The sequence below is a fragment of the Protobothrops mucrosquamatus genome, unplaced genomic scaffold, assembly GCF_001527695.2.
Source record: "Protobothrops mucrosquamatus isolate PMUCROS unplaced genomic scaffold, P.Mucros_1.0 scaffold_53, whole genome shotgun sequence".
Taxonomy (NCBI): domain Eukaryota; kingdom Metazoa; phylum Chordata; class Lepidosauria; order Squamata; family Viperidae; genus Protobothrops; species Protobothrops mucrosquamatus.
In genome coordinates this window covers 181,703-205,949 of record NW_015386129.1, presented here as the reverse complement: position 1 = coordinate 205,949, position 24,247 = coordinate 181,703, and the positions used below count along the sequence as shown (strand labels likewise).

Here is a 24,247-nt window from a genome sequence, read left to right as displayed (position 1 = left end):
GGTCTTTTTAGTTCCTTCTTAGCTTTCTTATTGCCTCTTTCGAATGCTGTGTAAATGTGGTTTATCTCTATGGGTCTGTAGATGGCTGTTTTTTTCTGAATGGAAAGTTTCCAGGAAGGCTCTAGCATTTTTGAATTTGGCTTAGTCTAGGATGTCATAGCTTCCTAGTTGAAGCTATGGTTGAGTCTCTCCAAAGTTGTTTTTGGAAAATAACCTCAATTATTCTGTCAAATCCATCAGCAACAACTTCCAAAGAGGGTCAATCTGGCGAAAGCAGCATTGCACCGTGTGACACAAGCACCACTCATTCTGATGGAATGTCTGGATGACAAGGGGAAGAGATACTGCCTAGGACACAATCAGATGAGCCTACAGTAGCTTAACAGTCAGAGAAAGAAACCAAGGAGAGTCCTGTCCTAATGTGTCACGCAATTAAAGGCGGCAGCAGGAAGCTTGTACCTTCAGACTTGCAAGATCCTTTTAATGTAGCCTTACAGTAAAGTAGAATGAATTCATTTAGTTGTGTTTCCTGTCTGGTTTACCTGGAAGGGGTGACACCCGTTTTTTAATGAGTGTTTTGATGTTGCACATACATCCAGAAGAGGTAGGCTTTTGCTATTTTGAAGGAAGCAGCAGGAGCCTGGGGCATCCATGGCTCTCACATAAAAGAATACTTCCTTGTCAAAATGACAGTATCTTGCATGAACATTAGCTAGTCAGTACATAGCAGCTTTGAGTTCATGTAATATGAATATATAAATCTTGAGCTTCCGTATTTAGTATCGACGTTTCTGCTCTTCCATTGGTTCCTCTCTATTCCTCTAGACTCTAGAGCATACAGGTAGTCCTCAACTATTTGTTTAGTGAATGTTCAAAGTTACAAATGCACAGAAAAAAGTAACTTACCACTGACCATCACAGCATCCTCAGGGTCACGTGATCAAAATTTGGGCGCTTGGCAACTGGTATGTGCTTACAACAGTTACAGTGTCCTGGGGTCATGTGATTGCCCTTTGCGACTTTCTCAGTCAGCTTCTGACAAGCAAAGTTATGATTTGATTCCGAATAGAGCTGGAAGGGACCTTGGAGGTCTTCTAGTCCAACCCCCTTCACAAGCAGGATACCCTATACATTCCAGACAAGTGGCTGTCCAGTCTCTTCTTAAGAACCTCCAATGATGAAGCACCCACAACCTCTGAAGGCGAGCCAGTCCCCTGGTTAATTGTTCTCACTGTTAGGAAGTTTCTCCTTAATTCTAGGATGCTTCTCTCCTTGATTAGTTTTCATCCATTGTTTCTTATCCTGCCTTCTGATGCTTTGGAAAATAAGTTGACTCCCTCTTCTTTGTGGCAGCCCCTGAAATACTGAAATACTGCTATCATGTCACCCCTAGTCCTTCTTTTCTCTAGACTAGCCATACCTAATTCCTGCAACCGTTCTTCCTATGTTTTAGTCTCCAGGCCTTTAATCATCTTAGTTGCTCTTCTTTGTACTTTTTCCAAAGTCTCAACTTATTTTTTGTAGTGTGGTGACCAAAACTGGAATGTAGTATTCCAGGTGCGGGGTTACTAAGGTTTTATAAAGCAGCTCTAATACCGTACTTCACACGATTTTGATTCCATGCCTTGGTTTATACAACCAAGGATTGTATTCGCTTTTTGGGTCTGCTCATCATGCATTGGCTTCAACATCTTGTGATCTTTTGGATTAATAGTTTTTTAATAAAATGAACGACAAATCTGCAGACAGTTGAGAGAGGCAGAAACATTTGAAACTGATTTTCAGGGATTAGATTTCATATATGTAAACTTCCACCCCAGTGTTTTTCGCCTGGGAAACTTGAAGATTTATAGACCTCAACTCCCAGCATGCTGGCTGGGGAATTCTGGGAGTTGAAGTTCGCACATCTCCAAGTTGCCCAAGTGGAAAAAACGCTGAACGAAATCCTACAAGCTTCCCCACTGACTTTGCCTTCATTCGTAAATCCTACAAGTTTCTCTTTCCTTTTTTATGGGACCCTACTGATCCTGTTTTTTTCCCCTTGTATCTCCAAATACATTGGCTTGCCATAGTGCCTGGAAAAGGGTTCACAATTTGACTCGAATCTCAACCTTCAAATTATTTTACTTTCCTTTCTTTATAAAAGGCAAAAAAAAGCCTGGAGAGCCAAGAGTGGGACGAAGCCCATCAAATGGCTTATCTGATTGATGGTTGTTGCCAGGGGTGGGGGTGGGGGTTATTGTTTTTGCTGTTTGCCTATTGGGTTTTTATTTTTGCAAGCCGCCCAGAGTCACGGAGAGTGAGTGGGCGGCCATATAAACCCTGTTAAATAAATAATTTTTTTTTCAACAGAAGAACAGTTTGCCCGTTCTTCAAGATTGCCCTCCCCAGTTCTGTTTTAGTTTTGAAAAACGAAATGAAAATGAAACGGAGAACTTCTTCTCCCTTCAAAAAAAAAAAAAGAGCTGTGAAATTCAAAAGGCTCCCAGCTGCTTTAAAGAAGTAAAAACTTTGGAAAGCCCGTCGAGGATCTTCAGTGGTGGTTAAACTGTGTTGGCTGAATATTGTTCTGCAGTGCTTGAACGGTTTACTCTTTATCTAAAAACACCTTCTGGAAATCCTTTTTTTATTGGTGTAGCTTTGCTAACTGGGATAAAACCTGTGCTGTACGAAGTTTGGTCCACTGCCAACGTGCAGGAATAAGTTAAATTTCGGCTCTAGAGTGTAAATGCCAAAAATGAGGCTAATTTGGTACTCGTAGTCCTTGACTTACGACCGTAATTCAGCTCAAAACCTCTGGTGCTGAGGAAGACAGTTGTTCAGTAGGTTTTGCCCTATTTTACCACCTTTCTTGTGGTTAAATGAATCACTGCAGTTGTTATGTTAGTAACAAGGTTGTTGAGTAAATCTAGCTTCCCCATCAACTTTGCTTGTCAAAAGGTCACAAAAGGGGATCACACAACAATTAATACCACTTTACAATGCCTTGGTAAGGCCACACTTGGAATACTGCATCCAGTTTTGGTCACCACGATGTAAAAAAGATGTTGAGACTCTAGAAAGAGTATAGAGAAGAGCAACAAAGATGATTAGGGGACTGGAGGCTAAAGCATATAAGGAACGGTTGCTGGAATTGGATATGTCTAGTTTAACGAAGAGAAGGACGAGGGGGGACATGATAGCAGTGTTTCAATATCTCAGGGGCTGCCCCAAAGAAGAGGGAGTCAAGCTGTTTCCCAAAGCGCCTGAAGGCAGGACAAGAAGCAACGGGTGGAAACTAACCAAAGAGAGAAGCAACCTAGAACTAAGGAGAAACTTCCTGACAGTTAGAACAATTAATCAGTGGAACAACCTACCTCCAGAAGCGGTGAATGCTCCAACACTGGAAATTTTTAAGAAGAAACTGGACAGCCATTTGTCCAAAATGGTATAGGGTTTCCTGCCTGAGCAGGGGGTTGGACTAGATGATCTCCAAGGTCCCTTCCAACTTTACCATTATTATTATTATTAGTCGTAAGTGTGAAAAATAGTCACTAGTCACTTTTTTCAGTGCTGTTGTGACTTTGAATGGTTGTAAATTGAGGGCTACTAGTAGTTCATTTTAAATTCACGGTTTTTAAATACTGAATAATGTTGCTTTTTCTTCCTAGCTGCAAGGGTTGAGCCATAATGTTATCTTCACCTTGGATTCCCTGTTGAAAGGCGATTTGAAAGGAATTAAAGGGGTAAGCCTAGACATTTAATGGGCCTTAATAATAGGGTGGGTGATTTCTCTGGTTTTGCTGTTATCTATCAATGTAGTGGGGATAAGATCAGATTTGCATGAACAACTGACAACATCTGCCTGTAACTGCATACTTATCTTTCCCATCAATCCTTTTTCAAAAAAACTTGAGATATATGAGCTCTAAGATTGTGTGTGTGTGTGTGGGGGAATACTTAAAGCTTTTAAGTCATTTTATAATCATGGAATGATACCTTAAGTGTACACATTTAAACATAGCACTGCCATAAACTTATCTTAAGTTAATTTTCTCTTCCCTAAGGATCTCAAAAAGCCTTTTGATAAAGCCTGGAAGGATTATGAGACCAAATTGTAAGTACGGTTAACTTTGCTGAACAAACAGTTGTGCTTAAAGTCAAGACATTTATTGTACATGGCCCAGAGTCCCTCTTTGAGCGGGATGGGCAGGACGGAAATGTGAAAAATAAAATAAATAACCTCCTGTCTTTCTATACAGGTAGTCCTCAACTTACGACCACAATTGAGCCCAAAATTTATGTTGCTAAGTGAGACATTTGTTAAGTGAGTTTTGCCACAGTTGTTAAGATAAGATAACCTTTATTGTTATTTTTTTTACGTTGAACACATTAAAAATGAAATCTGTTGCCTACTCTCAAAAGAAAGCATATATCTACCCATACATTGCACACATATACATATGCTATATACATATCTGTCTTTCTGTTTCTCTGTCTGTCTCTGTCTGTCTGTCTGTCTGTCCGTCCATCCATCCATCCATCCATCCATCTATATCTTTCTCTTTCATATCTATCTATCTTTATCTATCTACCTATCTACCTCTCTCTCTTTCTCTTTCATATCATCTATCTATCCATCCATCCATACATACATACATACATCCATACATCTATCTATATCTTTCTCTTTCATATCTATCTATCTCTATCTATCTACCTACCTATCTATCTCTCTCTCTTTCTCTTTCATATCTATCTATCTATCTATCCATCCATCCATCTATCTATATCTTTCTCTTTCATATCTATCTCTATCTACCTACCTATCTACCTCTTTCTCTTTCTCTTTCATATCTATCTATCTATCTATCTATCTATCTATCTATCTATCTATCTATCTATCTATCTATCTATCTATCTATCTATATCTCCACCCATACATACACCTATATATACATATACACACACACTGTCCATCTTGAATACATAGCGGAAAGAGGAAACTTGAGAGTTCACAAGGTTGATACTGTATGGAACAAAACTGTGACTGAATCTGGATGTTCTGCTTCAGATACCACGAAACCCCCTCCTCCCAGAAGGTAACAAGGAAAACAGGTTGTGAAGAGGATGTGTAGCGTCCCAGACAATCCTGCTCAATCCCTGCTCAAACAATTCCTGTGTGAATGATTGCAGCTGTTAAGTTAGTAACACGGTTGTTAATGAGTCTGGTTTACTCATTGACTTTGCTTGTCACAAAGCGGATCACATGATCCCGGGACACTGCAACCGTCATAAATAGGAGTCAATTGCCAAGCGTCTGAATTTTGATCACATGACCATGGGGATGCTGCAGCGGTCGTAAGTGTGAAACATGGTCATGAGTCACTTTTTTCAGTGATGTTGTAATTTTAAATGGTCACTAAATAAACCGCTGTAAGTTGAGGACTACCTGTACTTGAATCTTTTCACATGTCTGTCACTTCATGGTTCATCGCATCAAAAATAAATGTATAACTCAGTCCCACTTAGGAATTTGTAGCAGTGCATCCTACTGTTTGTTTGTTGCCCATGGGTGGGGGAATCCCAGACGTGAATCGTGTTACAATTTTTAAAAGTAATAAGTAAATAAGGATTCAAAACATATTACAGTTCTTTTTGGAACAGGATTGTTTCCAGAGTTAATTTCCTTAAAATGAAGCATAAGTTGGAAAAACCTCAAATGCCAAGGTGGTATATAACTCAAATCGTTCTTGACATGTTTATGTTGGATTTCTAAAATAACCGAGTCCTCCTCCTGCTTTTTAGCACTTGACAGCTTGCTTTTAAGGTGGAGAGCTATTTTAGTTTTGGATTTATTGTTTGACAAAGTCTGATAAAATGGAAAACATGAGAAATGCCATTGTTTCTATATTCCAGACACTCAGTTTGTGGTTTCTTGTGATGGTCAACATTTGACAGGTTTCCTAAATGCTTTTTGTGGGTTTGTTTTGCAATTTGACAGCACGAAAATCGAAAAGGAAAAAAGGGAACACGCCAAACAACATGGGATGATACGAACAGAGATTACTGGAGCTGAGATAGCAGAAGAAATGGAGAAAGAGAGAAGGCTGTTCCAACTCCAGATGTGTGAAGTAAGTCACGTTTTAAAATTTAAATGATTAAACATTAATAAAGGAAAATATTTGTAGGTCAGAGTTGACATGAGGGGTCCTTGCTGCTCCCTAAGCTTGCTTGTTTTCTTGCAGACGTTTCATTACCCAAATTAAGTAGCATCATCAGTGCTAGCATTGGGTAATGAAACATCTGCAAGAAAACAAGCAAGCTCATAGGGCACCAAGGACCCCCTCATGATTAAACATTCTATGATTAAACATTCTATAAATCTATTTATTCTGGCCACAATGTATAAAACAACTTGACACCTGTGTTCTTGGTGCTGTATAAACTTGGTTGATTGCCTGCAGACATTTCATTACCAAACTAGGTAACATCATCAGTCCAAGTGAGTCTTTATATGTAGTAGCTTATCTGCCAGTTTTTGCAGGCTGTAGTTTTCTCCTTCCCGGTTCTTTGATTGCTTTCTGTCTGAACATTTGTCTGGTGTTAATCACTGCTTATCTGAATATTAGCTGCTGGAGGAGACCTGTTCCAGCCTTTCTGTTTCCTTTCTAGGTTTCTTATTGCCTGTTCTAAGTGGTATGTAAATGTGGTCTTTTGCTATGGGCCTTTTGATGGGTGATATGTCTGAATGTCAGGAATTCCCTAGCATGTTTGCATTTTGTTTGGATAGCAATAGCACTTAGACGTATATACCACTTCACAGTACTTTACAGCCCTCTTTAAGTGGTTCACAGAGTCACCTATTGCCCCCAACAATCTGGGTCCTCATTTTACCGACCTTGGAAGGATAGGAGGTGAGTCAGCCTTGAGCCGGTGAGACTCAAACTGCCGAACTGCTGGCAGCCGGCAGTCAGCAGAATTAGCCTGCAGTACTGCATTCTAACCACTGCCCCACCATTTCATGTGAATCTTCCCAATGATAATACAAGATTTTGTCCTGGGACTAAATGGGATATTTGTTCAACAATAGCAATACCGCTTCACAGTGCTTTACAGCTCTCTCTAAGCCAGCGGTTCTCAACCTACGGGTCGCGACCCCATTTGGGGTCGATCGACCATTTCATGGGGGTTGCCAAGCAAGGCTGTCCGCCATTTTTTTCCCCTTTTCCGGCGGGTGCCTTACCTCCCTTGAGCTGGGCCAGCTGGTGGTCGGCCTGCTCCGTCTCTGCTGCTTGCCAGCTATGCCTCGGCCGGCGCAGGGGACGGAACCACGCATGCGTGGCTCTCCCGTGCAGGGAAAGTCCCCGACTTACGACCGGTTGGATAGTCCTCGACATATGACCGGTTTAGTCCTCAACTTACGACCGGTTTAGTCCTCGACTTACGACCGGTTGGGGGCTCGCGGCATTAAAAAGGTTGAGAACCACTGCTCTAAGCAGTTTACAGAGTCAGCATATTGCCCCCAACAGTCTAGGTCCATATTTTACTGACTTCGGAAAGACAGAAGGCTGAGTCAACCTTGAGCTAGTCAGGATCGAACTCCTGTCTGTAGGCAGAGTTAGCCTACAATGCTGCTTTCTAACCACTGTGCCACCATGGCTCAATGGTTAGATTGTGCCACCACGGCACAATTTGTTTGTGTCAATTATCTCTGCCACAATCCAAAGCGATTCTAGGTGGTTTACAGATAAATCAAAATATTAAAAATGAATGTGATGCTAGCATAATTCGTAAGCAGCATTTATGATGAACTTGGAATTTGCGTATGGAGTTGTAGCATATTGAGGAACATATAAACCTGATGTTTGCAGCTTTTCATGCATCTAAATGTATTTAGTGCAATGGCGTACTGTAGAACAGGGTTACTACTTTAAAGCACTTAATGCAAATTTAGACCAAGCTATTTGATGTCTAAAAAGGATGGTAATTGTATTAGGAAAGAAGACATAACAATAGCATTAGATAAGTTAGAAAGCACTATTCATCACAGTATTGGTTTAATGTAAAATATCCTTGCTATGTTTTGCTCTTCTACATACAACACAATTTTAATCACACATTAGCAGCGTGCCTTTAGATGCTAGCTGTAAACAACTTGCGAGATAATTGCTAAATTTGTTAAAATAGATTTCAAATAGAACATGCATTTGAATGCAGCTAAGCCCAAATGTATAATTATCTACTGAGCTTTTATTTTTTTCTCTCTCCATAGTATCTCATTAAGGTTAATGAAATCAAGACAAAAAAGGGCGTGGATCTTTTACAGAATCTTATTAAGTATTATCATGCACAATGCAAGTGAGTATACTTTTTTAGATATTCATCTGCAATGGGTTATTTAAAATTTAGAAGGTTTTTTTTCTCCTCGAGGATGACATCACCTGCTTTTATTGAAATTTCTCCATTTCAAAAAAACAAAATTTGAATGGCCTTTGTTCAAAACCTCAGATGAAGTCACAGGTATTTAATTCCTATTGTTTTCGGCATAGAATATTTGATTTGATTATCCTTTCACTGTCGTACAAACTGGTTTGAAAAATGAATTAAGAGGTGACTTGATATAACCTGAAAAGAGAAGAAAAAAGCTGCTTTGAATATAAGATATAATTCACGTTGAAGGAAATTTGCTATTGCTTGGCCTGTGCTTGTTAAGTGAATCATGCAGTCATTAAGTGACTAAATTTTGATCTCATGATCATGGGGATACTGCAATCATTGTAAGTGTGAAAATGGGTCATAAGTCACTTTTTCCAGTGCCTTTGTAACTTCGAATTGTCACTAAAGGAATGGTATATAAGTCGAGGATTACCTTAATTAAATTTATATGGTGACCCATCTCATATAAAATGACTCTGGGCAGTTTATAACAGTCAGAATTATATAAAAAACACTTAATAATCATAAAAAATTAAAATCAATATTAAAAATGAAATTTTGTAAGAATCTAGAAACCCCAGAGAGAGAATGAGTACATTCATCTCAGGAATAGAATAGAATAGAATAGAATAGAATAGAATAGAATAGAATAGAATAGAATAGAATTTAGAAATTAGAAATTAGAAATTAGAAATTAGAAATTAGAAATTAGAAATTAGAATTATTTAGAATTTAGAATTATTTAGAATTTAGAAATTAAAATAGAATAGAAACTAGAATGGAATGGAACAGAACAGAATAGAATAGAATAGAGCTGGAAGGGACCTTGGAGGTCTTCTAGTCCAGCCCCCTGCTCAAGCAGGAGAACCTATACCATTTCAGACAGGTGATTGTCTAGTCTCTTCTTAAAAATTTCCAGTGATGGAGCGCCCACGATTTCTGGGGGTAAGCTGTTCCACTGGTACATATCTCTGGTTCCCCTGTTGACACAGGGATGTGAGGAATGGGGCTAACCTAAATATGGGGGGGGGGGGAAACCTGTGAAATTTAAAACCCGATCCCAATATTGCTGATAAATAACATTTTATTTTCATTATAGTTTCTTTCAAGACGGCTTGAAGACAGCTGATAAACTCAAACAGTACATTGAAAAGCTAGCTGCTGATTTATATAACGTAAGTCATTCATAAGATAGGGCCTTTTTGATAACTACCTACGGCGAGGTACACATATCCAAGAATAAAAAGTGAGTTGGAATTCACAAAATCATTTTCACGAAAGGACTAGCTGGCCTTGCTGACTTTCAGTTTTCTTAAACTAACTGGACTAGTTTGGTTAGTTTGCTGAGAATGAAATGTCTATGGAGATTCTCAGTCATCCAGGTCATGGTTGTCCCAAAAGTGATTTTTTTCAGGAGGCAACTGGACTCTTCTTGTTTTTATTTGAAGATGTTTCGCTTCTCATCCAAGAAGCTTCTTCAGCTCTGACTGGATGGTGGGGAATGGAAGGATTTATATTCCTTGCAGACAGCTGTCATTTGTCTTCTTTTGGAATGACCAAAAGAAGACTCAGAGAATGCAAACGACCAGCTGTCTGCAAGGAGTATAAATCCTTCCATTCCCCACCATCCAGTCAGAGCTAAAGAAGCTTCTGGGATGAGAAGCGAAACGTCTTCAAAGAAAAAACAAGAAGAGTCTAGTTGCCTCCTGAAAAAAAACACCTTTGAGATGAGAATGAAACTGATTTACAAGTGTGGCCTCAAATGGAATGACATTGTTTCTGCCATGTTTTTATGAGTTCATTCTCCTGCATTGCTTGAAAAATAAAACTATTTGGCTGGCTACACATTTGAATAGCCCTCTGGTAGATTGGCTCTGCCATGGTACTTTATAGAAATAAATAACCTTATTATAATTTTAGGGACTTTGGGGGAGCTTTTAAGCCAATCTTTCTTAACCTTGGCAACTTTAAGATATGTGGACTTCAACTCCCAGAATTCCCCAGCCAGCTAATGCTAATGCTGGCTGGGGAATTCTGGGAGTTGAAGTCCATACATCTTAAAGTTGCCAAGGTCAAGAAACACTGCTCTAACCTATACCTTTTTTGAAGCCCATTGCCCTGCACCCATGTGGATATTATGACGACTTTTCAACATTACTTGGGAATTTGTTCCAGCCATTTTCTTTTTTAAATTCAACCATATTTCTATAACATACCTCTTATGTACCTAGGTCAGTGTTTCTCAACCTTGACAATTTTAAGGCATGTGGACTTCAACTCCCAGAATTCCACAGCCAGCATTGCTGTGGAATTCTGGGAGTTGAAGTCCACATGCCTTAAAATTGTCAAGGTTGAGAAACACTGACCTAGGTTAATACTCAACTAGCCCCACTCTTCTGAGAGTCTCATGTGCTGGCAGTTAGTGTAAAAAGGATTAGTGTTGTAAAATGGTGTTTTGTAGCGTGAGGAATGCCTGACTTTGTGGTCAAACCATGGGATCAGTAATTTCTTGAATGTGACTGCGGTTGTTTCAGAAGAGACTGTGAACGTACTTCCTCTATTTAGCTTGTTTTAAATATATATTGGTAAAAAAGGAATAAAGAAAATCTGCATTCTCAATACTTCCTTTCTGGAGTGAGCAGATTATAGTTTTCAGATAATAAAAAATAATGAAGAGAGGGGAAAAAGCAAATATTTCATCTCCGCTACACATACATATAGATAATTAAAGTATAAGGCATTGGGCTAGGGACTAGGAGCCAGCTGGGTGACTTCTGGCCAATCACCAGGAGACTCTTGAATTTTAGTCCCGCCTTAGGCATGAAAGCCAACTGGGTAACCTCTGGCCAATCACCAGGAGGCTCTTGAATTTTAGTCCCGCCTTAGGCAAGAAAGCCAGCTGGGTGACTTCTGACCAATCACCAGGAGGCTCTTGAATTTTAGTCCCGCCTTAGGCAAGAAAGCCAACTGGGTGACCTCTGGCCAATCATCAGGAGGCTCTTGAATTTTAGTCCCACCTTAGGCAAGAAAGCCAGCTGGGTGACTTCTGACCAATCATCAGGAGGCTCTTGAATTTTAGTCCCGCCTTAGGCAAGAAAGCCAGCTGGGTGACTTCTGACCAATCATCAGGAGGCTCTTGAATTTTAGTCCCGCCTTAGGCAAGAAAGCCAACTGGGTGACCTCTGGCCAATCATCAGGAGGCTCTTGAATTTTAGTCCCGCCTTAGGCAAGAAAGCCAGCTGGGTGACTTCTGACCAATCACCAGGAGACTCTTGAATTTTAGTCCCGCCTTAGGCAAGAAAGCCAGCTGGGTGACTTCTGACCAATCACCAGGAGTCTATGAACTTCAGTCCCAATTTAAGCATGAGAAACATCTAGGTCAGAGGCCCCCAATCCTTCGGGCACCAGGGACCGGTTCCGTGGAGAGAGGGGGGGTGTTTTCGTGTCTTGTGGACGGGGCTTCATTTGTTTGTGTGGCTCAGTTTCTGACATGCTGCGAGCTGGTACCAGTCCATGGACCGGGAGTTGGGGACCCCTGATCTAGGTGACTTTGAGTTAATCACCAGGAGACTGTGAGTTCTAGTCCCACCTTAGGCATGAAAGCCCTCTGGGTGTCCTTGGGCCAGTCACACACACTCAGCCCAATTCTCCTCAAAGAGTTGTTATGGGGGGGAAATAGGAGGAGGTAGTATTAAAGCAGTGGTTCTCAACCTTTTTAATGTCGCGACCCCCAACCGGTCGTAAGTCGAGGACTAAACCAGTCGTAAGTCGAGGACTAAACCGGTTGTAAGTCGAGGACTACCCAACCGGTCGTAAGTCGAGGACTTTCCCTGCCCGGGAGTGCTGCGGATGTGTGGTTCCGCCCCCTGCGCTGGCCGAGGCGTAGCTGGCAAGTGGCAGAGACGGAGCAGGCCGACCACCAGCTGGCCCAGCCCAAGGGAGGTAAGGCACCCACTGGAAAAGGGGGAAAAAATGGCGGACAAAAAAAATGGCGGACAGCCTTGCTTGGCAACCCCCGTGAAATGGTCGATCGACCCCAAATGGGGTTGCGACCCATAGGTTGAGAACCGCTGTATTAAAGTATGTTTGCTGCCTTGGGTTACTTATATACTAATAAAGGAGGGATAAAAATCTAATATTATGTACAGGCACGAAGACACACACGTAAGTATATTGACGTTGATCCAAATAATAAAGAAACGTACGTGGGTAACAAGTTGTGGATATTTTTTGCTCTAGATAAAACAGACACAAGATGAAGAAAAGAAGCAGCTCACTGCACTGAGGGACTTGATCAAATCCTCATTACAACTTGACCAAAAAGAGGTAAGAATCACAAGCAAAACTAGTATCAGCAAAGGGTTGGATGCCATTGACTCCATTTTACACTTAGTAAAGTCTGCATTTAAAATTATGTTAAAAAAACCCCCATCCTAATTGGGTTATTTGCATTATATTAATTATTTATATACAGTATGGAATATGTAATTTCTTATAATTTATAGCTTACGGCCAGAGAATATGGGAAAACAAAATGAAGAAATAAAACACCTGAGCAGATCTTGGGAAAGATTTGTAAAATTATAAACTCTCCTAATTTATTACAAGTTACTATCTGCCATTCTTCAAGGATATCACAAGTAGGACTCAGACATGCTGCCGGTCACACAAAGACCAAAGTGCTTCTAGCTTATGGTATATGTGAGCCCTATAAGGTAAACCAAAGTAAGAAGCCTACTATTTAATCTTTCCAATTTTAAGTCATTTGCATTATCTTTTAAAGTTTTTATTATTCTGCAAACTAGAATCCCTGCAGCAATGAGATGGGCGGAATATAAATTTAGTAACTAAATAAACCAATGCCATGTAAGTCTAGAACTACTTTTATTGGAACAGTTCTAGTGATAGAATCTTGCAAGTCTGAATGGGCTTCCCTCCTCCCTCACTTTCTCTTCATGAGAGTTGGAGAGGGGCCTTTCTGAGACATTTTGTCAAATTATTTTCTTGGAACGGGCTCAAACTGTACTTGTCTGATCCTTGAGGTCTCTTCTTGTAGTCCTTTAAGGCCATTCCCTAAGACATTTTTAGTATAATTCTTGTGATGGCAAATACCAGAGAGTTGTTGGTAGCCATTTAGATCTTCAGGTTCAACTCTCTTGTCATTTCCTGAATCCATTCCTGGAATTGACGGCCTGTCCCCCAAGTTTATGACAGAAAACACCTTGCTTTCTGTCCCAAAAGTGGACAATCATCTTCTGTTAAGACTAAGCATATCTATATCCAGCTCCTTCAACTTTCATAGCAGTGACTTCCTTGATCATCTTTGAGTTGGGCTCCATTTTATGACCTTTCTGCTGTGGTTGTTAAGCAAATCACTGCCATTATTTGCTATAGATCAGGGGTAGGCAACCTTGGCTCTTTTATGACCCGTGGACTTCAACTCCCAGAATTCCTGAGCCAGCATGGCTCAGCTTGGAAACCTCTCCCTTTTCCCTCAGCATGGCTGGCTCAGGAATTCTGGGAGTTGAAGTCCACGAGTCATAAAAGAGCCAAGGTTGCCTACCCCTGCTTTAGATCCATCCTTCCACCTACCAGCTAGCCTGCCAGCCAGCCAGCTCCCTCCATCAGGGGTGTAACTCTAGGCACCTTACATATTATGGTTAAATCAGAAAACAGGTAACAGAAACAACAAAAGACAAAAATGCATATCATGCACTAGAGAAGGACAATCAACTCACAACATATTCCGAGCAATCAGAATAAGCTATCAGGGAGCAGATTATCCTACTTTAGAACCATATTTTTATAGTTTTATGAAAGAACCACCAATGTATGGGTCGTATATACCTTCCAATGTAATCCAGATAGGAAGCACGCCCTGATGAACTAATTCCACTTTATTGTAAACAGAACCTTGCAAGTCTGAAAGTTACCTTTCCTCCCTCTTGCCTTTACTGCTGAAGAAAATGGGAAGGGCCCCTTCTGAGTGGTTTGTACACCCACATTCCTCCTGTGGGCTAAGCTACCTCTTATCTTATCCAACCATTCCCCTAACTGTGGCTCCTCCCCTTGTCTGCCAAGGTCATTTGCACCTACCATTTCATCACTTTGGGAGGATATTGTTTTATAGGGTACACACAGCTTAAGAGAAGGCCTGTCTCCTAAGCTCACAGAAGAAATGGGGGTGTGGAAAGCACCTCAAGAGATTATGTTATTATAGCCTCATAATAAAGGTATGTCATCACTTAGGATGTTGATTTCTTGTCTGGAAGGACTGGCATCGATCTTGCAAGTCTCAAAACACATCTCTGCTCCATTGCCTTCACTTTCCAGGGAACTAGAGAGGGTCCCTTCAGAGGTGCTGTCCACATCTCCATTCCTTCTGTGGGCTAAGAGGTCTCTTACCGCACCATTGTTGCTCTTCCTCCTCCCCCCCCAAGGCTGATCCCACAGACCATTAATCAATCAGTGGAATGGCTTGCCTTCAGAAATTGTAATGCTTCATCACTGGAGGTTTTAAGAAGAGATTGGACAACCACTTGTCTGAAATAGTATAAAGTCTCCTGTTTCAGCAGGGTGTTGGACTAGTAGACCTCCAAGGTCCCTTCCAACTCTTATTCTATTCTATTCTATTCTATTCTATTCTATTCTATTCTATTCTATTCTGTTCCGTTCCATTCATCATCATCATCATCATCATCATAAAGTTGGAAGGGACCTTGGAGGTCATCGAGTCCAACCCCCTGCTCAGGCAGGAAACCCTACACCATTTTGGACAAATGGCTGTCCAGTTTTTTCTTAAAAACTTCCAGTGTTGGAGCATTCACCGCTTCTGGAGGCAGGTTGTTCCACTGGTTAATTGTTCTAACTGTCAGGAAGTTTCTCCTTAGTTCCAGGTTGCTTCTCTCCTTGATTAGTTTCCATCCAATTGCTTCTTGTCCTGCCTTCAGGTGCTTTGGAGAATAGCTTGACTCCCTGTTCTTTGTGGCAGCCCCTGAGATATTGGAACACTGCTATCCTGTCCCCCCTCGTCCTTCTCTTCATTAAACTAGACGTACCCAATTCCAGCAACCGTTCCTTATATGTTTTAGCCTCCAGACCTCTAATCATCTTTGTTGCTCTTCTCTGTACTTTTTCTAGAGTCTCAACATCTTTTTTACATCGTGGTGACCAAAACTGGATGCAGTATTCCAAGTGTGGCCTTACTAAGGCATTGTAAAGTGGTATTAATACTTCACGTGATCTTGATTCTATCCCTCTGTTAATGCAGCCCAGCACTGTGTTGGCTTTTTTGGCAGCTGCATAATAATAAAAATTGGAAGGGACCTTGGAGGTCATCGAGTCCAACCCCCTGCTCAGGCAGGAAACCCTACACCATTTCGGACAAATGGCTATCCAGTCTCTTCTTTAAAACTTCCAGTGTTGGAGCATTCACCGCTTCTGGAGGCAGGTTGTTCCACTGGTTAATTGTTCTCACTGTCAGGAAGTTTCTCCTTAGTTCTAGGTTGCTTCTCTCCTTGGTTAGTTTCCATCAGTTGCTTCTTGTCTTGCCCTCAGGCGCTTTGGAGAATAACTTGACTCCCTGTTCTTTGTGGCAGCCCCTGAGATATTGGAACACTGCTATCATGTTCCCCCTCGTCCTTCTCTTCATTAAACTAGACGTACCCAATTCCAGCAACCGTTCCTCATATGTTGATGACAGCATTTATGGAGGGGACTTAGAATTCAGAAACCCTTTCAGATAAGATAAATCAGACAGAAAGAGAAGGAAGTTGGTCTTATAAGTAACCAGATCCTAAGTCTCAAAGAGCTTTATAATTGACAACCAATGAATTGCATCTAATATGACAGTAAAGTTCCCCTTTAGATTAATATTCTATAGCCCACTGAGTTAAAAAGTGGAATAAAAGAGTTTTAATAAAAAATAATTCTTCTCAATCTGAGACTCAGGTGGCAATGCTCACTGATTCTTATTTTGCCAAACCCATAAGAATGTGTAATTGCTGCTTATAAAATTCTTTAATATTGACTTTCTCCATGCATCGGCAAGGGGCAAAATTAACCATAGTCATAGTTTATTTAGCCTAGATAGCATTAAAGTGAGTATGCTTTTTATATGTTTATTAGTTTCCGCTTTGCCCTTCCACATTTTTAAAAATAAAGCCACTTTATTCCTTTAGTGGATTGTGCATTGATGTATCTTACCTGAGTTTAGAGAAATATTTATTTCCTTGGGCAAATTAGTTCATATTAATTTAAGATTTTGTGGCAAAGCATGAACGAAAACCATCCCTCACAAGGTTTTTGTAGATCACCATTAACTCTATTCAAAACCTATTTTGTTTCTTTGGAGAACAAGTTCTAATCCTGACTGAAACTGATTGCTAAAAATATTTTTCGGTGAAAAGCTAAGAAACAATACTGTATTAATTTTAACAACTTTTCTGGTACATTTCAGGGCTGAAACATCTTTTTCAAAAGGAGGCATCATTTAAAATTAGTGATTAAAAGAATGCAACGTTTACAATAAGAATCACACAGAAACAGAATTCATTCCAGAATCTGAAATAAAATGACAACAACCTTTAAATTCTTCTTTTAAGATCAGATTTTGCAAAACAGATGCAAAAACAGTTCTTTAGATTCCAATTGAAAACAGTCTGCGGAGGAAGTAGAAATTATATCTTTGAAAGAGAATTATGTAGCCACAAAGCTTGTTTTTCCCATGCCTGCCAATTTAATGGCCTGCAAGTAGCACGTTGACCCATATTTTTGTGGCCGTCTCAAAGGCCAGTTAGGCTTAAATAGTTGAAGGAAGTACTTTAAAACACCCAGTTCCAGGATGCTTAGCATTTTATTGGCACTAGTTTAATTCAGCCATTACCGTCCGTCTTTCATTTATCCGATGCTCAACAACCCTGCCTAAATGTATCTCCCCTGGAATCCTTTCATTATGGTGATTACCATAATGATAACTCTTTCATTTTTGGAGCTTCCTGTGTTTTTGTTCTAGAACATTGTTTTGTTTTACTTTGTTCTCTTTGATTCAACTTTAAATAGCTTAGCTGGCAAGTTTAAGACTTGTGGACTTCAACTTCTAGAAGGCCTAGCCAGCCTGGCTCAGGGGTGTCCAAGCTTGGCAACTTAATAATAATAATAATAATAATAATAATAATAATAATAATAATAATAATAATAATAATAATAATAATAATAATAATAATAATAATAAAAGTTGGAAGGGACCTTGGAGGTCATCTAGTCCAACCCCCTGCTCAGGCAGGAAACCCTATACCAGGGGTAGGCAACCTTGGCTCTTTTATGACTCATGAACTTCAACTCCCAGAATTCCTGAGACAGCATAGCTGCTCAGGAATTCTGGGAGTTGAAGTCCATGAGTCATAAAAGAGCCAAGGTTGCCTACCCCTGCCCTATACCATTTCAAACAAATGGCTGTCCAGTCTCTTCTTAAAAACTTCCAGTGTTGGAGCATTCACTGCTTCTGGAGGCAGGTTGTTCCACTGGTTAATTGTTCTAACTGTCAGGAAGTTTCTCCTTAGTTCTAGATTGCTTCTCTCTTTGTTCAGTTTCCATCCATTGCTTCTTGTCCTGCCTTCAGGTGCTTTGGAGAATAGCTTGACTCCCTCTTCTTTGGGGCAGCCCCTGAGATATTGGAACACTGCTATCATGTCCCCCCCTCGTCCTTCTCTTCGTTAAACTTTAAGACCTGTGGACTTCAAATCCCAGAATTCCCCAGCCATCATAGCTGGCTAGATAATTCTGGGAGTTGAAGTCCATACGATGTAAAATTATCAAGATTGGACATCCCTGGCCTAGCTCTTTAAACTTAATTTACTCTTCATTTTACATGTGGAGGATTGAAGGATGTAGATCAGGGGTAGTCAACCTTGGCTCTTTTATGACTCGTGGACTTCAATTCCAAGCTGGCTCAGGAATTCTGGGAGTTGAAGTCCACGAGTCATAAAAGAGCCAAGGTTGACTACCCCTGATGTGGATGATCACTTCCACTACCTTATCTACTGGCTTTAGCCATATGGCCTTGAAAGATTCATCCCACAGATGGCATTGTTGTAATAGCAAGCTTATTCCTTGTGAGGATTCAACTTTTGCCTCTTGTCCCTTGGGAAAACAGGCTGTGAACACTGCCAGATATTTTGAAAGTAGCCTTGACTCAGATATTTCTCTCACCAGTGAGCTCCTCTCTGGGAAAGCTCTAATATTCAGAAACTATTATGGTTATTTTGTCTTCCTCCAAAGTTCCTGCAATTAGTGCAAAGTTCCTGGAGCCTCCCTGTGAGGGTTCAGGTAGTCCTCGATATACAACCGTTTATTTATTGACCGTTCAAAGTTACAATGACACTGGAAAAAGTGACTCATGACCAATTTTCATACTTATGTCCATTGCAGCATCCCTGCGGTCATGCGATTGTATGCTCGGCAACTGGTTAGTATTTATGACGGTTGCAGTGTCACGTGATCACCTTTTGCCACCTTCTGACCAGCAAAGTCAATGGAGAAGCCAGATTCACTTAACAACCGTGGAAAGAAAAGTCATAAAATGTGGCAAAACTCACTTAACAACTGCCTCAGTGACGGAAATTTGGCGGTCATAAGTCAAAGACTACCTGTGGGTGGAAATGACTTTGGGAAACAGAAAACGGCCTACAGCCTGATAATAGCAATAGCACTTAGACTTATATACCGCTTCACGGTGCTTTACAGCCCTCTCTAAGCAGTTTACAGAGTTAGCATATTGCCCCCAACCATCTGGGTCCTCATTTTACCGACCTCTGGAGGATGGCAGGCTGAGTCAACCTTGAGCCAGTCAGGATCGAACTCCTGTCAGTGAGCAGAGTTAATCTGCAGTACTGCATTCTAACCACTGTGCCACCACAGCTCTTTGGCAGCTCAGTCCGCAGCTGGTGGAAAAGCATGGGAGCATTTCTAGTCTTCCAGAGACTAAAAACAGAGGAGGCAGAAAATAGTTGAAGTCTTGCGAGATTCTGTTAATGTAGCTGCCATGGTTCGGATGCTTAAGACTAACAAAATCAGAACTCCGAGACTAGAGGCTTCCTCAAAGAATATGTTTATTGGTTACAAAATATCGGCACGGTCAAAAGTAAAACCAAGTCTGAAATTCCCTCCAAGAGTTACACTATTACAAAGTCAAATTTCCTACCCCAGTGCTATGCAATCGGCTACGCTCGCCAATAGAAAAACTTGGTGGGCTTTCCAACAACGCACAACCCTCTAAGCCAGGGGTCTTCAAACTTAGCCATTTAATGACTTGTGGACTTCAACTCCCAGAATTCGGGGAGTTGAAGTCATAAAAGGGCCAAGTTTGAAGACCCCTGCTCTAAGCTAACTGATAGAATGACCTTGGCTCCCACAGGACTCAGAATTGTTTAGACTAGCGAAAATACTCTGGACCCCCTCCCTTTTTCGTGGCAATCTAGAACAATCAAGATGGATTCAGCCAGGTTCGTTGTAGAGTTGACAGCAGCCTTACAATAAGATAGGATTATTATATGGTCGTGTTTCTTGGCTGGGCTACCTTGCAAGACTGATATCATGAACTGAGCTGCCTCTTCCAGGACATTGCCCTGGCTGCAAGATTTCCTCCTGTCTTCCAAGGTCATTCCTACATAACATCTACTTCTTGTTGTTCTTCAAGTCGCTAAATCATGTTCAACTCTTGGCAACCCCATGGACCATAGCACTCCAGCTCCCTGCTCTCCCCGTCCTCCATTGTCTCCTGGAATTTGCCCAAAATCATGTTCATTGTGTTGATGACACTATCTATCTCCTCCTCTGCCATCCCCTTCTCCTTTTGCCTTCAATTTTTCACAACAATCAGGGTCTTCACCAAGGAGTCCTCTCTTGTCGTTAGGTGGCCAAAGTATCTGAGCTTCAGCTTCAGTCTCTGTCCTTCCAAAGAGCAGTCAGGGTTGACTTCCTTTAGGATTAACTGATTGGATCTCCTTGCAGTCCAAGGGACTCCTCAGGGGTCTTCTCCAACTCCACAATTTAAAAGCATCAGTTCTTTTGGGCTCAGCCTTCCTTATGGTCCAACTCTCACAGCCATACATTACTACTGGGAGGCCCATTTAATGGAAAGAAGGGGTACAGAAATATGAGTAATATATCTCATTTATTCACAATAGGTTTTTTTTTCCTTTCCAGTCCTGCTGTTCAACACTAGCCCTGCCCAGTTGTTGTGAATGAAACACCAACACACTCCAAAGGTCATTTTGCTCCCTGGGCATGTAGGATGGGATTAAAAAGTTAGATTTGTTGCTCTAGTGCATGGGCATGTGCCTCCCCTTCAAATAACTCTCCAGTGTAGAGCTTTTTTGTTAAATCGTCTTGGAAATCTGTATGCGAGTTTTGCATGATGAAGGGAGCAACATAAACCCCGGCGTTTTGTGTACTGTTTTCCACAGTGACTTCATGGGAAGTGTTTCTAGGAAAATAGGCTTACTTACCATGAGTTTCTAATTAGGGCCCCATATTATTATTATTATTATTATTATTATTATTATTATTATTATTATTATTATTATTATTATTATTATTATTATTTTCTCAAGGCTGATGTTAAAAGTAGAAGAAGGTAGAGCAAGTGCATAGCGTAAAAATTTTCCCTGCTAACCGGATCATCTCCTTCGTTGCTTTGTTCCCTGTAAAAATTGCAAAGTGTGGAGGAGAAAAACAATTTGGGAAACAGAAGCATGTAGAAGGATGAAAGGGTGTTCTGGTGTTACGTTTGCGGGTAGGGAAAAAAAATCTCCATATAGGGACTTTTCTGTGTTTCCCAAATTTGCCCACAATGTTGTGTTCATTTTAGTCACATGTTAGTTGACACGATGCAAAAAAAAAGGACTCAAATCTTGTGGGAAATCAGCTGCTCTTGTTTCAGATTCAACAAATCTTAATGAAATTGAAACCATAGGGAAAGGAGGAAATTGTGGTTAAATTTTAGTCTCGTTAATTTCAAATTCAGAATCTGTGGCCATTTATCAGAACATACGCTATAGAATGGCTGTCAGTAAGTTCTCGGTATTGCTGTTCCGTTCTGTCTTTAAAAAAGCATACACACATAACAGGTGATCTTCGGCTTATGATCAAATTTAAGCCTGGAATTACAGTCGTATGTTCTGCCGGTGTTTAAGAGGTCTGATTGCACCCAATTTTATGACTTTTTTTTTTTTGCAGTGATCGTTAGCAAATCCATTATTTGCAATGGGTGCTTTTTTTTGGGTGGAAAAACCAGAAGTAAACGCCAACTTACAGCAAAACACAAAACAAAAAAAAACATTGTAAATTGTGGCCACACGACCACAGGATATTGCAAACTGCCATAAAGACGGGCCAGTTACCAAGCACCCAAAATGCAATCACATGACCACGGGGTGGGGATAGCCATTGGGATTTTGGAATAGGGTTGTAAATATCCTGGGGAGGTCCATTGTAGCTGTGAAGGGTTGCTAAGTTACCGGGTACAAACAATTTCCATGGGGATTTGTGTCACATCTTTCTATCGGCATTAAGAATTTTATTATGAAAAACAATTGTGTGATCCTTTCTGACTATTTTTTATTACACCCCCTTGCTAAGTGTTGAGCATTGAAGTAGGCTGCAAAGTATTATCCTTTTAGAAAAATAAATTGTCTTACTTTTCTCTTTCTCTCTCTCTCTCTCTTTTTTTTTTTTTTGCCTTCTCTGATCGAAGTCTAGGAGAGTAAGTCAATGCATTAATAGCTATTATATTCACAGTAAATTTGCAGATCTTGTCGTCACTGTCAGTCACATTTTTCATCGGGCTTGTGTATTTGTGTATGTTTGCCGTAGGTATATACAGGCATCCGCACATGTATAACTTTGAATTTCATTCTAATTTCAAACCCAAGAACAAAAACGAGGCGTTGGAAATATAATTGAACAATCAATATACATGTGTTTTACATGTGTGTATATAGCTTGCTCGCTTCCATCTCTTCTACGTTTTTTTCATCATACATTCTGATTTTATTTTTAACTAAATGTGCTGCTAAGATTTTCATTCAGAGCTTTTTGGCACTGTGGAAGTATGCAATAATCCTTTATCTGCTAAGCCAAAATATATATATATACAGTCTGTGTCCCAGCCTTCTGTAAACGAAATCATTTTCTGTGCTGTAGTTCTATAAATAAAGGAATTAACGTGAAGCAAAGAAACCAAAGAGCTAATCAGAGGAAGGAAAATGTCAATATATTTGTCCCTTTCTTTCTGTCTAGGATTCACAGAGTCGGCAAGGAGGATACAGCATGCATCAACTTCAGGGAAATAAAGAATATGGCAGTGAAAAAAAGGGATACCTTTTAAAGAAAAGCGATGGGTATGATTTCAGATTACGATCTTTGACAGATGAATTAATACTATGAAATGATTTTTTTAAAATGCAGAACTGCCTTCTTGGAATACAGCAAGTATTTTGTATTCCATTTATTGCATTCTAAAGCTTCCAGCATTTGGAAAAAAAAAGACTTCTGTTAATGCTGGTGAGAACTTTTCCTCCAAGAAGAGACTGGACAACCCTTTGTGTGAAATGGTACAGAGTTTCCTGCCTGAGCAGGAGGTTGGAGTAGAACACCTCCAAGGTCCCTTTCAACTGTTCTGTTTTATTCTGTTCTGTTCCATTCCATTCCATTCCATATTTTCTATTCTATTCTATTCTATTCTATTCTATTCTATTCTATTCTATTCTATTCTATTCTACTCTACTCTACTCTACTCTACTCTACTCTACTCTACTCTACTCTACTACTCTACTCAACATTCTATTCTATTCAACATTCTATTCTATTCAACATTCTATTCTATTCAACATTCTATTCTATTCTATTCTATTCAACATTCTATTCTATTCAACATTCTATTCTATTCAACATTCTATCCTATCCTATCCTATCCTATTCTATTCCACTACACTACACTACACTACACTACATTCTTGTCCAACCAAACATCTCACAGCAGCTCAAGAGAAGCGCATAGGTGGTTGAGATTGTGGTATAAATCTTTTTTTATATAGCTAATAAATAGCCATTTTTAATATTTTTTAAAAAAAGGATACACATCAATATATTTCATGTGTTAGAAAAGCAAGATTCATTTTTCAGCTCGGTTCACCTCGGTTTGACGTAATCATTGAAAAGCTGTTGTAGGGAGTTTATGTGCTAAATGAACTAATCATAAAAGGAAATTGACTTAAGATTGAAGGGATCCTATATTTATAGGTTGCTTGAAGAAAATAAGTCTGAGTACAGGTAGTCCTCAACTTATGATCACAATTGGGGGGCAGAATTTCCACGGCTAAGCAAGTGTGGTTAAGTGAGCTGCGCCTGATTTTACAACTTTTTGCCATGGTTGTTAAGTGAATTGTGCAGTTGTAAGTCACTTGTTTCGGTGCCGTTGTTACTTTGAACGGCCACTAAACAAATAGTTTGTAAGTCGAAGACTACCTGTATTTCTTTTTAATATTCGTGCTTTATTTATTTTAAAAAAATAAATCAGCATGTATTGAAATACATTTTTTTTCTAAGCTGGCACGACATACGCATTCCTGAGAAATTGAAACACACAATAAAGAAACTAAGACGTGATGCCAGCACTCTTAGCCATAACGTCCCATTTCGTAGCTGAGCGCTGTGCAGTCTCAAGGTTATTTGCCCATAAATCAGAAAAATAAAATTGCCTAGGAAGGCAGCCTGTTTTATTGCTGTTATTGATCAGTCACAAATCCCCACCTCCAAAAAAAAAAAAAAT

The 24,247-nt window shown here is 40.1% G+C and overlaps 1 protein-coding gene across 1 annotated transcript in view; it reads left to right on the top strand.

Annotated features, from left to right (window-relative positions):
• The window catches only part of ASAP1 (ArfGAP with SH3 domain, ankyrin repeat and PH domain 1), a 143,825-nt gene that overhangs the window by 73,527 nt on the left and 46,051 nt on the right, over positions 1 to 24,247 (top strand). The window contains exons 6-12 of the mRNA XM_015811829.2: positions 3,651 to 3,725; positions 4,047 to 4,096; positions 5,984 to 6,113; positions 8,255 to 8,340; positions 9,518 to 9,593; positions 12,658 to 12,744; positions 22,717 to 22,817. Coding sequence (XP_015667315.1) covers positions 3,651 to 3,725; positions 4,047 to 4,096; positions 5,984 to 6,113; positions 8,255 to 8,340; positions 9,518 to 9,593; positions 12,658 to 12,744; positions 22,717 to 22,817 — 605 coding nt within the window. The remainder of the gene's footprint in view (positions 1 to 3,650; positions 3,726 to 4,046; positions 4,097 to 5,983; positions 6,114 to 8,254; positions 8,341 to 9,517; positions 9,594 to 12,657; positions 12,745 to 22,716; positions 22,818 to 24,247) is intronic.